General features: G+C 39.2%; 1 protein-coding gene across 5 annotated transcripts in view; it reads right to left on the bottom strand.

Annotated features, from left to right (window-relative positions):
- Positions 1-14254, bottom strand: part of EXTL3 (exostosin like glycosyltransferase 3) — a 56661-nt gene that overhangs the window by 29431 nt on the left and 12976 nt on the right. For 3 of the 5 annotated variants that reach the window (XM_016144667.2, XM_016144670.2, XM_016144671.2), the window contains 2 exons: positions 6835-6927; positions 2607-5235 (listed from right to left, as the gene is read on the bottom strand). In XM_016144667.2, the coding sequence (XP_016000153.1) occupies positions 2607-4754 (2148 nt within the window). In that variant the 5' untranslated portion in view covers positions 4755-5235; positions 6835-6927. The remainder of the gene's footprint in view (positions 1-2606; positions 5236-6834; positions 6928-14254) is intronic. The other 2 variants (XM_036233582.1, XM_036233583.1) reach the window with 2 other exon arrangements.

Below are 14254 nucleotides of genomic sequence, written 5' to 3'. Positions count from 1 at the left end.
TGTCCAGGAATGGTGGCAGTAAAGATCACATTCATTCCAAGCCAGATCCGCTGTAGGTTCTCCTTTGTTATGTAAATAATAGTAATGAGGGATTTTAATATATAAATCCCAGTAAGTACCCCTAAGACAATCTTCCTCCACTCAAACAACTAAGGCTCAATAGAATTCATAGTCCACAAACAGCCAGCATTTATTCCTATTGCTTAGATGGGAATCTGAGCATGAGAAGCACAATTGCCCAGCATTTTCTGAAATGGCAAGTGGATTATTAGGTTGCTTCATTCAGCCAATATGCTCATTTCAAATCATTTTCCCTAAAGGACTGAAATCTGAGAGATTGCCTGGGAACTACCCTGCTGCTAATTTTATAAAGACCTGTTAACTGTAATGTAATGGATAGGGTACATCTGCATCCTAGGTAGAAAAACTACTCTGAGATGTCTCTTAATGGCACCAATATTTCACAAGGGAGAGAGCTGCCAGTCTCTCTGAGCACCGATATCTAGGTAGTGTTGGCTCTCTGCCCAAGAGGTCAGCAATTCAACTGCTGCCCAAAAAATCCACCTCTTTTAAATAGAAAGCATAATCAAAATATTTAGAGGATGAAGTGAAATTCTCTAGTTTGAAACTGTTTCCTCTTTTTCAAATAACTAGAAAAAACTTGTATTACTAATATGAGCAAGCTATTCAGAATGGCCCCCCATTTGGAAAGTTTCTGGCATTTTCCCACTAGGCATTGTATTATTGCAATGAGCTGCCCAGTAATCAAAGAGAACTACTTATTTCCCACCAGAGTTAAAAGAAGGATTAGTTCTGGTAAGTTCTCTGACAAATTTCGGTCATTGTTAACTGGGCTGGCATCAGCTTCTCTACATCCCTATCACATTCAAAGAAAACTCAGGAAAAATGGAAAACAAAGGCTGCTTCATTATTCTATTTGAGCAGCATCTACCTTCCACGGAACATTTTTTTATTATTATTATTTCAATGCCATTCAAAACAGGGAGTAAAATTTGCTTGGGAAGATGTCTATTAAAAAACTCGCCATTTACAAGACTTTTCTTGATATACAAGATAAATTCTGGGATCTAAAGTTTTTAGAACCCTATGCAGTCTTTGAATAGACTCAGGTTATAAATTTAATTAAATAAAATACAAGAAAAGGTTAGCAGCAGTAGTAAGCAAGTAGCAGTAGTAAGAATTTAAAACAAAGATTTGTATAGGAGAAAGTGGGTAGTTACAGCTATTACACAAAGGAAAATCATGAAGAGGATACAAGAAGCTTTATCAGTGAAGTGAGTTAAAGCTGTCCATAACACAGGCAGAATATCCACACTGCCTTCCATCTCCTTTGATAATGAAGGATAAGTAAAAATCAAATAATTATGGACACCTTTCTAGATTCCCTACTCGTATTGTCTTAGATTCCTCTTTGATCTTGAATTCAAAGAAGTTAATTAACTTATCAAAGATCACAAAATGACTAATCCCAGGTCTATAAATCACTCCAAACCTCATACTTTTCTATTTTAATAAGTGCCTGCATGAAAAATATTTCACATGAATTAGTTCCTCAATAAAATTAAATTTGAAAAAAACTAGGCTAATCCAAACATTCCCCTTCCAGACAAATTCTTCCTAAAAACGACACTAGTTTTCTTAGGTAAGATTCTAGCAAGGTCCATCAGACCATGTGTCCTTCTCTGCTACCTGTTTCTTGAAAGTACCTAAGCTGCAGGGCAAGCAGTTGGCAGTTTCTTAAGACCTGCTGTAAGGTCTCACAGTTAAAAGAAACGGGTAATCTTCTACACTGCCCAATTTACATAGGAAGGTGGATAAATAAAGTACTCAGAACCAAGCTCTATCCTGTGTATTTGGCTATATTTTTCCTGTAAAATACAGCATCCTAACCATGACAGATGGGAGTAAAGAATGAGAAAGAACCTGAAAGAGACTTCAGAAAAGGTTCAGGATCTCCAACTACCAAATATACACCTTGACTCGAGTCTTCCAAAAGATTTCTATAATATCCTGGTAAATGACACAGGTCTTCTTCCTAAATCCTTTGAAAGTGATTAAAATTGCAGCTTCTGGAGTCTGACATACTAAAGCTCAGCTCCTCCATTACTAATCAAAACCTCAGTCAAAATAATTAACCTAAGCCTCAGTTTGCATAGATATAAAATGAAGGAATCACAATAGATAATAAGTCCTATAAATGCTATATTACAGTGCCTAGATCAAAACTGCTTCTTAAATGTTAGCTTTTCATCATCAGTCACATTATCAACATCTTTCCTATGAAGTAAATAAAGGGATTTCATACACCTTTATGGGACTAGTACCAATTTCGGTTTTGGAGAGTCTTAGATTTAGGAAATGAGTAGCAAAGATGAAACTGGCAAGGCCTAAAAGGGCTAAAAAGGAAGCAAGTAGAAATTTCATGGGGAAAATATCTACACAGGTTAAAACAAGTATATGTAAATATACACACGTATTGAGGGGGGAGAAAGAAAAGGTTATATATCTATACAGGCATACAGCAAAGGGATTAAGAGTGAAATACTATCTCATGTAGTAAAACAAACTGCTCATTTTTCTATTACCATGATGGGGACGCCAATGTCAGGCCACAGAAGGTCCTCTGATGGCAGCTTGGGAGAATTCCACACCACCACTACCTTGTTCAGGTAAGGGAGGCCATTCAACCTCTCTAAAGAGTTCATAAGCACTTCCTCCCGCTCATAAGTCAACATCACTACCGTGAACTGCTCTCGTGGAACATTGCCTCCAAGCGCTGCCTGAAACTCCTTGCCAGAACCCCCAGCTCCACCACCAATGGGCCGAAATCCAGTCCCTGAGCCCAAGAATTTGGCCTCAGAGGGCAACACAGGGTCAAAGGGTGTGTGGGGGAAAAGATGGAAAGGCCCTGGAGCAGAGTTCCAGCTGCGGTAAAAGTCAGTGACAGTCAGAGTGAAGTTGCGGAGGTATCTGGGTGAGGCATAAGGCGGCTCAGTTTCTACTGGCCCCAGGTCCAGGTCCCCATTGTCGGCCATGTTGGGGTCTGTTCCAGCCGCTTTGCCTGAACGATGGGGGATCTCAGCTGCTGCCTCTTCCCGGATGGGAGCAGCTGGGATCTGTATGCGAGTCCTAATCATAGCCAGTACAGTATTGAAAATACTGTCGGCGGTGGAGAAGTAAGTCTCCCAGAGGAAGCGACCTTGCCGCCTCATAGTCAGTAGATCGCTATCTGAGAGACTTCTTAACAGGAAGTGAACCTCCGTAACACGTGGCTTGGGCACCACCAAGGCTGCCTCATTCCACTGCAGCATGTCCTGGTAAGGAAGCTGTACCTGCTCCCCCAGCACAACTGGGACAGCACCGACTTCCAGGGCTTCGAAGAGCCGTGTCGCACACCCAGATGAAATAACCAAGTGCGGGTCTCCAGGAGTGATGATGAGGGCAAAGGTGGAAAGCTTCAGTAATTCTAAGCGGTCCTCCCGCTCCCCGCACAGCGCCCACTCTGTAGGCAGACTAGGTTTAGGCTGGTTTTTGCAGGTAAATTCCACAAGGACCTGATCTAGCTTGCTGTCCTGCACAGCCTTTAGGGTGGCAATGATACGATCATCATAGTCAGCTGGGGGGTCACCCTCCATTTCTTCTTCAAAGGAGCGGGCCTCCTGAAGGCTCGATCTCAGTGATTCAATCTTCTCGCCCTGGAAGGTGAAGAGATATTTCCGCTTAACTGGCACCTGTGGTGGGATTTCCATGAAGTTGGGCTCTGACATGGCGTGGACTAGTGGTGATACTACCAAGTCAAAGCCAGGCCTGTACTGGGCAGCAAAGAAAGTTGACTGGGCCACCATGGCACGGCCTGTACTGACATTATACAGTAGATTCTGTGTATCTGACTTCCGTGACAGATTGATGATGACGTGGTTGTGTCCATCTGTCCGCCAATGTGGTAAAGAATACAACTGCTTCTCAAGTTCAGCAGGCCGCAGCACTACCGGCTCCTGCATTTCTCCCACTAATATTACATAGAGACAGGCAATGTCCGCATTTTCTGTAACATAAACGTTGGCTCGTGCTGTAGCCTGAAAAGCCTGTTTGACCAAGGGATCCAGGTAGCTGCCAAAAGTCAACTGGTCACTGTCATAAACATAGACTGGAAAACCAGAGGTGAGAGGACAACGAGAATAATCAAAACAATTGTGCAGCCGGCAACCCCGTGTGACCTTTGGAGGGGGAAGGCCAGCATCGTCCTTCTCTGGGAGCAATCGGATGGGCAGAGAAAGCTTGGGCTGATTTTGGGCCATCAGCTCTTTGTAAGAGTGCTCGGTCTGGCTAATGACATTCTTAAGCTGAAGCAGGTCCTGCTTGGCATTCTCAATACTCTTCTTACATGCTTCAATCTTCAGATTCAGCTTGGCAATTTCACTGTTCAGCTCTTGCCTCTTGGCTTCCAGCTGCAGAAGCTCTTCGCTTACAGACTCACGAATTCGGCAAAGATCTAGCACATGCTTTACCTCGCACAGCTCATTACCAGCCCGTGGGCCAAAAATCCGCTTGCCAGCTTCATCAGCCTCATCCAGAGTGGTGAGATAATAGTGAGCAATGAGGGGGAAGAAAACTAGAATGATGAAGAGCGTAAAACTGAGCCACGTGAGTCGGATACGGTTGGACCACCGTAACATACAGGTTTGACCTCCATTCCCCACTCCCCCATTCCGCAACATGGTATAGCCCGTCATGAGTTCCTCTGTGGCTCTTGCCCCCTCTTATCACGTTGGGTCACTCGCCATAACCATGGGTTTCTATTAGTCAAAACTCAATCTCTTTTCACTCATACGTTTTCATAAGAGTTAGTATGTTCTCTGTACAAGGCACCAAATAAAATGGAAATTTCATTTTCCTCAGCTGTAATTGAAATGGTCTCTAACCCTATTCCAGCAGATACTGAGTTCTGCTTGTTGACCAAAGAATCTGTCCTTAATCTTTATCAGATGGTAAAAGGTACCACATTGTCGATGAGATGAAAAGAAGGAGGTTCCCGATGATGAAACCCAGGAAAAATAACCTGGAATCAGATAGACTTTTTCAACTGCCATAGCTCTTGTTCCTTGGTTTGGCTGGCCAACAAATATGCATAGTTACTATTCACAATTATAAAGTAGCTGGTTAGGACAGAAATAAATGCCAGCCTGTGATCGATGTCATTGCCAATAAACAAGCCTGCAAAAGAGAGAGAACCATGTCAGTCTGGAAGAGATTATGTTCAACAACCCTGCCCTCCCCTAGTACATTTCTAGAAAATGCTTAAATCTTTTAAGATGAAACAATGGTTGGAACATTGGCACGTGTCTGACTGAACATTTTAAGTCCAACATAGCTTTTGTTTGGTATGGATATTTTACTTGTGGTTACTAAGAAATGAATAAGGTAAGTGTCCAAAACCAGCCTCAGTTTTTACACACACACCACCCCCTTCTTCCTATTTAACTGGATATAGAGCAGCATTAGAGCCCTATAAATGATGTTCAACTACATTCAACAGAGCGCAAAGATGTTTGCAACAATTTATTATTCTAGACTTAGGTATCATCTTTACCTGAGGAGAAACACCTTCCCATTCAGCCTTGGTAGCTATGTTCATTCCTAACATGAAAGTCTCATTTTGAACTACTTAAAAAGAGAGAGAGACAGACAGAGAGACAGAGAGACAGACAGACACTGTAAGCAGCTCCATTTGTTATATGCAGGGTTGAAAGGAGTCACACAAAACTCTTTTGAGCTTGACACAGTAATAGATGCAATAATCTGGAGTCAAAATGTATTACCCAGTCTGCTTCTCATTTATCTTGTTAGTAGACATCATGTTCTCCTTCTTAAAATATAAATAGTAACTTGGTCTTTTAGAAAGAACACTATATTTAGAAATAAGGGACGTATTTCCTATCCTTTGGAGACAGACTTGCCATCAGACCTTATGCCTCAGTTTCCTAATCTCCTAAAACGGAGATAAATCTATGGTGATAACAACAATATATTCTGTTGTTACGATAATAAAGAACAGAGGACTTGAGGCTAATACATCCTGAAACAAGAGTCTCAGTCCTGTTCTCTTACCAAACTTTACTATCACAGGCTACAGAAGCTTTTCACTTGCTTTCACCTCAAACTGAACATATCTAGAATTGAATTCATAATACTTTGTGCCAAAGAATACTGCCATTTCTTTCATTCATTTCTCCAAAATATTTACCTTAACAAGTCTAAGACATGTTAAGTATAACTGCAGGAAAATCCAGAATGTAAAATACTCGTTGATCTCATGGCACTTCCTTTAGCCTAAGAGATAAGATACGAACGAACAGCAAGGGTACTTCTACAGGCAGTGTAAAATAAGTAGTACTTCACGGATAATCAGTCTCTAGCTTCCGCCTTTGTTAAAGATGTGTAACTACTAAAGTTTTGACAGTTTTTCTCTCCCTTTAAATAAAAATTAAAAGTCGATGACAATGTTACTAAAATGCTTGAGTAAATAGAGCAAGAGATAAGGACGACAAAATAATAACAAAAAACATCAATCGTGGAAGAGCCTTAATCTGGATGATCTAAACTTGGATAATTAACAGCTAACCAAACATCCCAAAGAATTGAGGTCAATATTTCTAAAGCATTATGCTTTCAATTCAAAGGTTAAAATCTCTCTTATTGTTTTTAAAAGAATATTCTCTGCATTTATGGTCAAATCATAACAAAGAATGAATGAAATGGAGGAAAAAAGGAAGACATAATCAAGGCAATCCAGTTGATTCTTTCCCTCCTTACCATATGCTTCAGGATCTTTCCTTTTTCTGACTCATGCTGCATTATATTTCAGTATATAATTTCTTGAAATAGTGAACTCTGGGGGCTGCTGCCCTGAGAGAAAATAGAAAAGTGACATGCTATTAGAAAAATACTCAATATGGAAGGTGCCATTTTAAAGAATTTATTTACTCTCCACTATCCAAAGGCTTCCCTTATGTGTATAAGGTGACCAAAGAATTTAGTGGCCAAAGAGAGACACTCTTTAATGTGGAAAGGGTACTATTAAATACACCGGGACAACAGGCACAAATTGGCACTTTTGAAGCAAACCATCCAGGTGAATGCTTATCTATTTACGTGCTCTAAAAGCGAATAAACCGAAACACTGAAATTTTAAAAAATCCTTACCTTTTAAAAGTATATACTGATGTATCTACAAAGGATAAAATTTATCTGGAATTGGCTTTAAAACAAACAGGATGAGGGTGGTGAGGAGCGTTTGGAGATGTAGATGAAATAAGATTAGCCAGGAGCTAACGGTTGCTGACACTAAATGATGGGGATGCCTGCGGGGTCATTGTCTGCTATGCTCTCTGCTTTTATACGCGTAAACCTTTTCCTATTAAAAAATCAAAAACACATTACACAGTCTAAACAAAATGTTTTCTTTTTTAAGTCTATATTTAAAGACTATATTTAATCTAATATTGCTAGTGCTACCAACTTATATATAAACAGAGCTGGAAATAGAAACAAATGTTCTAATGGAAACCAATATTCAACAATGATTCAAAACAATTTATCCCCATTAGGTTCCATTTCTTGTACTGGAATAAGGCAAAAGTGTCATTAATGTCCAATAGCGTGAACTTTCTTTTCAAAACAGCTAATTAAATTATTTCAAGCACAAAAGAAAACCCCCAGAATGTCTTCTTCTGTCATTCTTTGGAAAATGACGACAGTCCCAGGATCTAGAAATGTCACTGAAACACTGGTAAGGTGCACTCTCCAGAGAGATTTCTCCTCCAGTACGATGTACACGTCTCATTATTTCTCAGTCGTCTGCAATAACATTGAATGGCTAACGTGTCAGCCTACTTGCCCCCACCCCCAACTCCCGGACAATGTGTTCAACACACAGAAAATCAGAATTGTCTTAAAACATGAATTAGACCATGCCTCTCCCTCCTTAAATCTTTCAATGGCTTCTCATTGTATTGCCAGGCCCTTCGAACTAGCTCCTCAACACCTAATTTCATTTGCCATCACTGTTCCACTGGCTCACTCTCGACTTTAGCAACACTCACCTCCAACCAATTCCTCAACACCACCAAGCTACCTACGGCCTCAGGATCTTTCTACTTGCTGTTCTTTAGTCTCAAATGCTCTTCCTCAGACGTTTCTCTTGTTGACCCTTTCCCATCCTTCAGATCTTAACTTTTTTGATATTCCCAAAGTACCCTTTCTTGTCTCTTGATACTGTGGAGAGACCATTCCATGACATGACTACTATCTGTCTCACAATCCAGACCTGACCCAGAACAAAGGTTGCTTTTTGCAAACCTCCACTTAGAGACTGTCTGATCATAACTGATATTCATTCTCATATAAATCAGCACCTCTCCCTCGCCTCCTGCTATGTGCTGGTGCCTGGAACAGGTTGTTGTCCTGACTCGGTCAAGCATGTAATTACCAGACCTGGAAGCATTTATGTACCAGTAACCGTTAGTATTCCCCGCTTTTACCCTATATAATTCTTTGGTGCCTGCCAAGGAGCTCAAGGACCCAGTTTGTTTTCCCCAAGACATGCCTTGTATGTAAGTTTCCCTTATACTAATTACCAGAGTGGAGCGGCCAGCCTTCTCCCTTTCATCTTTCCCCAACCTCTGCTTACCAAGGTAGATTTTCAGTCTCGGCGCTTTCCCCTGGGTCTGCGTGCACTAATAAATACTTTCTGGCATTGATCTATTGATTTTCTTCATAGAATATTTCCATTAATGTATTACCTAGCTTCCCCATCAAAACCTATTCCTTGAAGGCAGGAACCTTGTTTGCTTGGATCACTGTATCACAAGTATCCAGCACAGTGTCTGGCACACTGAAGTACTTTATGAATATCTGTTAAATAAATGAATTACTTCACTGATCACTTCCTCATTCTAAAAACTCTCAGCTTTTCCTTTCATTTCCCAAGAAACCATACTCTCTGGCGTTTCGCCTATTTCCCGAACTTATTCTCCTGCTGTGATCCACTAGCACCCAGTCTTCCTCCTACCTCCTCGAGAAAGTGCTCCCCAAAGCTTTCAACATCATCTGGTCATGAATCCATTCACTTAAACGGCTTCAAGCCCCAAAGCTACTACTCCCGTCACAGCCGTTCTGCTTTGCACTAGCAGACCAGTGTCTCCAACTCCCTAAAGGATACCTCTCCAAGGATATATCATGGTTACTTTGTGATTGCAAACGCTTTCTCTTTCTAGGAACTTTCAGTTCTGTCCATGATACTACATTCTTCCAGTCTTACAAACTAGAAACAATGTGAAATACAAGGAAAGAATATAGACTGCAGAGCTAGCCGGCCCTGGATCAGATCTCACCTTTGAAACCTATTAGATGGTCAATTAAGCATTCTGAGACACAGTTTCTTCATCAGTAAAAAGATAACAATCATGTTTAGGATTGTTATAAAAAATCAGAGATAGTAAATAAAAAATACCCTACACACCATCTGATATAGGGTAGGCTATTATGTGTGTGTGTGTGTGTGTGTGTGTGTGTGTAAAATATATTTTAAATATAAGTAGTATGATTTATCTCTTGACTTTTGTCACTACTGGCTAATATTTTAGCTTCACCCTGTTTTTATGTTCTCAATATTAGCCCTTATTAATAGAATTTCTGCTTGTTTAGATTCAACTACATAATTACCAATTTCCTTATCAGAATTCTACTCCTTTTTGCATTTATTTCCTTTCTTCTTGTTTCCTTTTCCCTGATATAGTTCCTTCAGTGAGAGTGCTGGCGAAAAACTGTTTTTATGTGAAAACACTTTACTTTATCGCTAAATCTTTTTTTTTTACATTTTACGTATTTATTTATTTATTTATTTATTTGGTGGCATTAGTTAACAAAATCCATTAAGTTGCAGCTATACACTTTAACAGTAAGGCATATATATATTTACACTGTGTGTTCACCTCCCATAGTTAGATTTCTTTCTGTCACCACGTATTTGACCCCCTTTACCCCATCTACCTCCTCCCTTCCCCCCTCCCCTCTGGTAACCACTAGTCTATTGTCCATGTTTGTTTGTCCTGTTTTATCCTAAATCTTGAATAATGACCCAGCTAGACATAAAATTCTAGGTTTATAATTCTCTTCCACCAATACTGAAGAATACTCTAGGTTCCATCATTGCTGCTGAGAAGTGAGATGTCAACTAATTATTGTACTTTGAGAAGAATCTGACAATCTGGTTGTACTTAAGATCTTTTCATCTTTGGAGTTTAGCATGTGTCTACATGTGGAATTTTGTGGGGAGGCTGGGATGCTCAGCACTCACTGAACTTTCTGATTCTTAAGATTCATGTTTTTCACCAATCTAGAAAATTCTCAGCATTATCTCTTTGAATTGCCTGTCCTTCATTCTCTTCTTGAATAACTATAGATGACTAAATATCTACCCAACCTTCTTTCTCTTCCATTATCCATGTCTTTAAACCTCTTTTATACTTTTTCTTTGTCCTTTGTGCTTTCCGGAAATTTTCTCAGCTCTATCCAGTTTAAGAACCAGAGAATAAATATTTAAGTTTGGGGGGGGGGGGCCATATACAGTATATGTGGCCATACACAGTATACGTAGAATATTTCTTTTGTCTATTTTTAAAAACCCTTTAAAATTGTAAAAAAAACATTCTTACCATGCAGCCTCTGCAAAAACAGGCTACGACCCAGATTTAACCCAAAAGCTATAGTTTACCAACTCCTGATCTACTTCATAAATCTCTCTTCTGTGTCTAAGCTGTTGTTTATCCTCCCCACTGGCTTTTAATTTCAGTTACTATTCTACATTTGCAGAAGTCTTATTAGCTCTTTCTTTAATTAGCCTTATTTTAAGACCATATCTATTGTTTCTCATGTTTCCTATTCTTTCTCTTCATGTGTTTAATTTTTCAGCCGATATTTGCTCATAGAGGAATGGTGGATTGTTTCCTCGCATACTTTATAATTCTGTATTGACTTCATTTTCGGTAGTGCTTCATTTCTGGGAAAACTATGTGGTCTATCCTGAGGATCTGTCCCTCTAGAACAGTTTGTATTTTCCAGATACTTCTATTATATCATGCCTTACACCACTTTGTATGTCAATTCTCAATCTGGAGATTCTCCCAGACTCTATGGGTACTGTAAATTTTAACATTTTGTAATATGAATGAAAACCATATGAAGGGAAACTCATGCTCATGAGTTCTCAGTGGATATTCCTTTCAACAACCACTTTCCCAGGATCCATGCTAAGAAAGATGCCTCTGCATGCTCACAGGCAGATTTTTTCTAATGTACCTACTCCTTCTGTGGATGTTCAGCCCTCTGAACATCCTCTCGTATATGTGTTCTAACACCCACAAGCCCAAGGCTTTTTCTTGTCTCTGTGGAAACTAAAATGGAAATTATTAAGACTGGCAAACACCCTCGTGGGGCATCAGACTGCTCTTCAGATGCTTTTTCAATCCCCAACTCCGCCCACCCTCATCCCCACCCAACTTTTCATTTTAATGAGGATTTAACTTTCTTCCTTGAGCGCACAATGTGCACTTTATACAAGGGGGTTTTTATATTTATCTACTCTGCTATTCTGCCAAAACCAGAGACTTCTTCCAGTCTTTTGTCTATGCATAAATAAACACGCTTACAAAAAGGAGCTATTTCATGTTCTGTTTGTAATCTGACTTTTTTCACTTCTAACAAGAACAGTCTAACATGCCACATCATTAGACATTCTACACCCTGATTATCAATAGTTAAGTATTAACCCACAATACAGAAAGTCCATATGTTTAACCAATCGCCTTCTGTTAGACACTTGTTTCCAATTTTTTGTTATTATAATCAATGTTATAACAACTACTCTTGCAGCTATCTTTGCATATATCTGTGGTTATTTCCATAAAATATTTTTTTAACACAAAATTGCTGGGTCAGAGCAAGAATATCTTACCATTTTTTAAATTACTTGCTGCTAGAAAGATGATCATTTATCCTCCCACTAGCAATACAGAGAGTATCCATTTCCCAATAATTCGTCGACAATGGTGTGACAAAAATGGTTATTACTCACCAAGTATCTATTTGCTCCCCTACAATTCTCATTCTGCTTTACAGTTTGGTTGGGGCCATAACACTAGTTCTTTCCAAAGGAAATGTGAGTAGAATATGTTATTTTTACTACAAAGCAGTTATGAACAGGTATGGATTCTTTCTTCTTTCCATCACCTGAGAGACTGAAAACAAAAAACTCTAAAACTTAAAGTGAAGAGACAGAAGCAACCCAGATCCCAAAGTCACCACTGAAAGAGAGCCGCTAAGAAGAGCCACCTGACCCACACTGAACTGGGAAGTGATATAGAAATAAACTTTTCTTATGTTAAGTCACTAAGTTTTTTGAGTCTAGTACTGAGGTTAAGCATTAATTAACCCAATAAATCCAAATGAATATCATTTTTTTTTAACCTGACAGTTTAACAGATGAAATGTCATTCTATTGTTTTAATTCACCCTTACTACTGGAGGTCAAACAATTTTTGTTCATTGAGTATCTGTACTTCTTTTTTCATGCCAGTTCACGTTTTGCCAATTTTTCTATTTTTAAAACTGCTATTTTTTTTTACATTAGTTCCCTGTTTATATCACTCTTCGCCTTACTTTCAAGATCCTTTATAGTCAAGGTTTGTTCTACTTATCCACTCTACTTAAACTATGCCACATACGTTCAAATCATGACTCTTTCGAGCACTACCCCGATGCACAGAATGAGCTAGCTCGAGTAGTGCTCTTTCTCCAGTGTTCCCCACCTCATTTCCGCAAGACGCTTGGAATGGGATTCCTCCTCTGTTGCGCTGATTCTCTGGGGCCATTTAAAGTCTTACCTCTTTCATAAAGTTTCTTCCAACTACACTGGATTTTTCAACTCTCTAACCTCCCAATATCAGGGGATCCACGACATAACTCTTCATTAGTTTAAGTAATTTATTTCTCTCCAGCTGGATTAAAAATTTCTTATATACTATTTTTCTTTCACCAATTTTGAAAGCCCTCTATGGAATACCACAGAGTTCTGGGTACCAGGTAACTGCCCAATAAATAATGACAGTTGAGAGTCTTAGTTGACATTTTCATTCTCAATCAAGTTGAAATTTAGAACCTAAATACAGTCTTGGTTCAAGGAAGACGAGCTATAAAATAAAAAGAGAATTTCACATCTAGGAGGAGGTTTGAAGGCCACACTGGACTTGAAGCTAGACTATCTGGCTCAGGACACAGCACAGCTCTGAGAGTTCAGGAATGTTTTGTAATTTCCTCCTTATCAGGATGTGGAAAATCCCTACCTACCTCAGGATTATTGTGAGGATTAAACATTATAGATGAAAAAATTTGTAGGACATAGCTAAAGCAGTGCTGAGAGAAAAATCTACATATGAAATGCTTACATTAAAAAAGACAACGTCTCAAAAGAATAACCCTACTCCAGGATTATTGAGTATGTAGCTCCTTCAAGAACCTAGAAACAAGAACAAAATAAGCAGTAAAAAGTGGAAATCAATGAAATTTAAAAAAGAAAAAAAGAAAAGAGAAAAACCAGTAAAACAAAGAGGTTTGACAAGAATTTTGACAAACCTACAAAGGCTGACAAAAAAAAAGTTAAAAGATAAAAAATACCAACATCAGGTAAGAAACAAGGCTCTGCAGATATGAGAGTTCAGAAGGAGTCACCCCAAGATGTGCTTTTGTGGTATGCAGATTGTCTTTGAGCGAAAGGGCAATTTTCGGTTCAGGCTCAAGAGAAACTTCTATCCTCCCTTAACTACCTAGAAGAATTTGAATTAACAGCCTTGCCCAAAATGAGAAATTATCAGAGATAATCTCTTTTGACCTATCCGCAGGGCAGGACAAACTTGTTTACTAAGCATCAGTTCTTGCAGTGACCTACAATCGCCCTTTGAAGCCCCTCAGGCACCTTACCTCATCTTCCTAGCTCAGCATGTCTTATACAATAACCTTGTTCCCTTTCTATCTCTGAATCTCTCCTGCATGTGGAGTCTCTGACTCTCATGTATGCAGGCTTCCTATACTTATGTGTGTACTAAATTTGGTTATTTTCTCTTGCTAATCTATCTCATGTCTACTTGATTATTAAACTAGTAAAAAAAAAAAAAAACAA

This window comes from Rousettus aegyptiacus, unplaced genomic scaffold (genome assembly GCF_014176215.1).
Source record: "Rousettus aegyptiacus isolate mRouAeg1 unplaced genomic scaffold, mRouAeg1.p scaffold_m13_p_16, whole genome shotgun sequence".
Taxonomy (NCBI): Eukaryota; Metazoa; Chordata; class Mammalia; order Chiroptera; family Pteropodidae; genus Rousettus; species Rousettus aegyptiacus.
The sequence above is the reverse complement of the archived record's forward strand: the minus strand, read 5'-3'. Positions and strand labels throughout refer to the sequence as shown.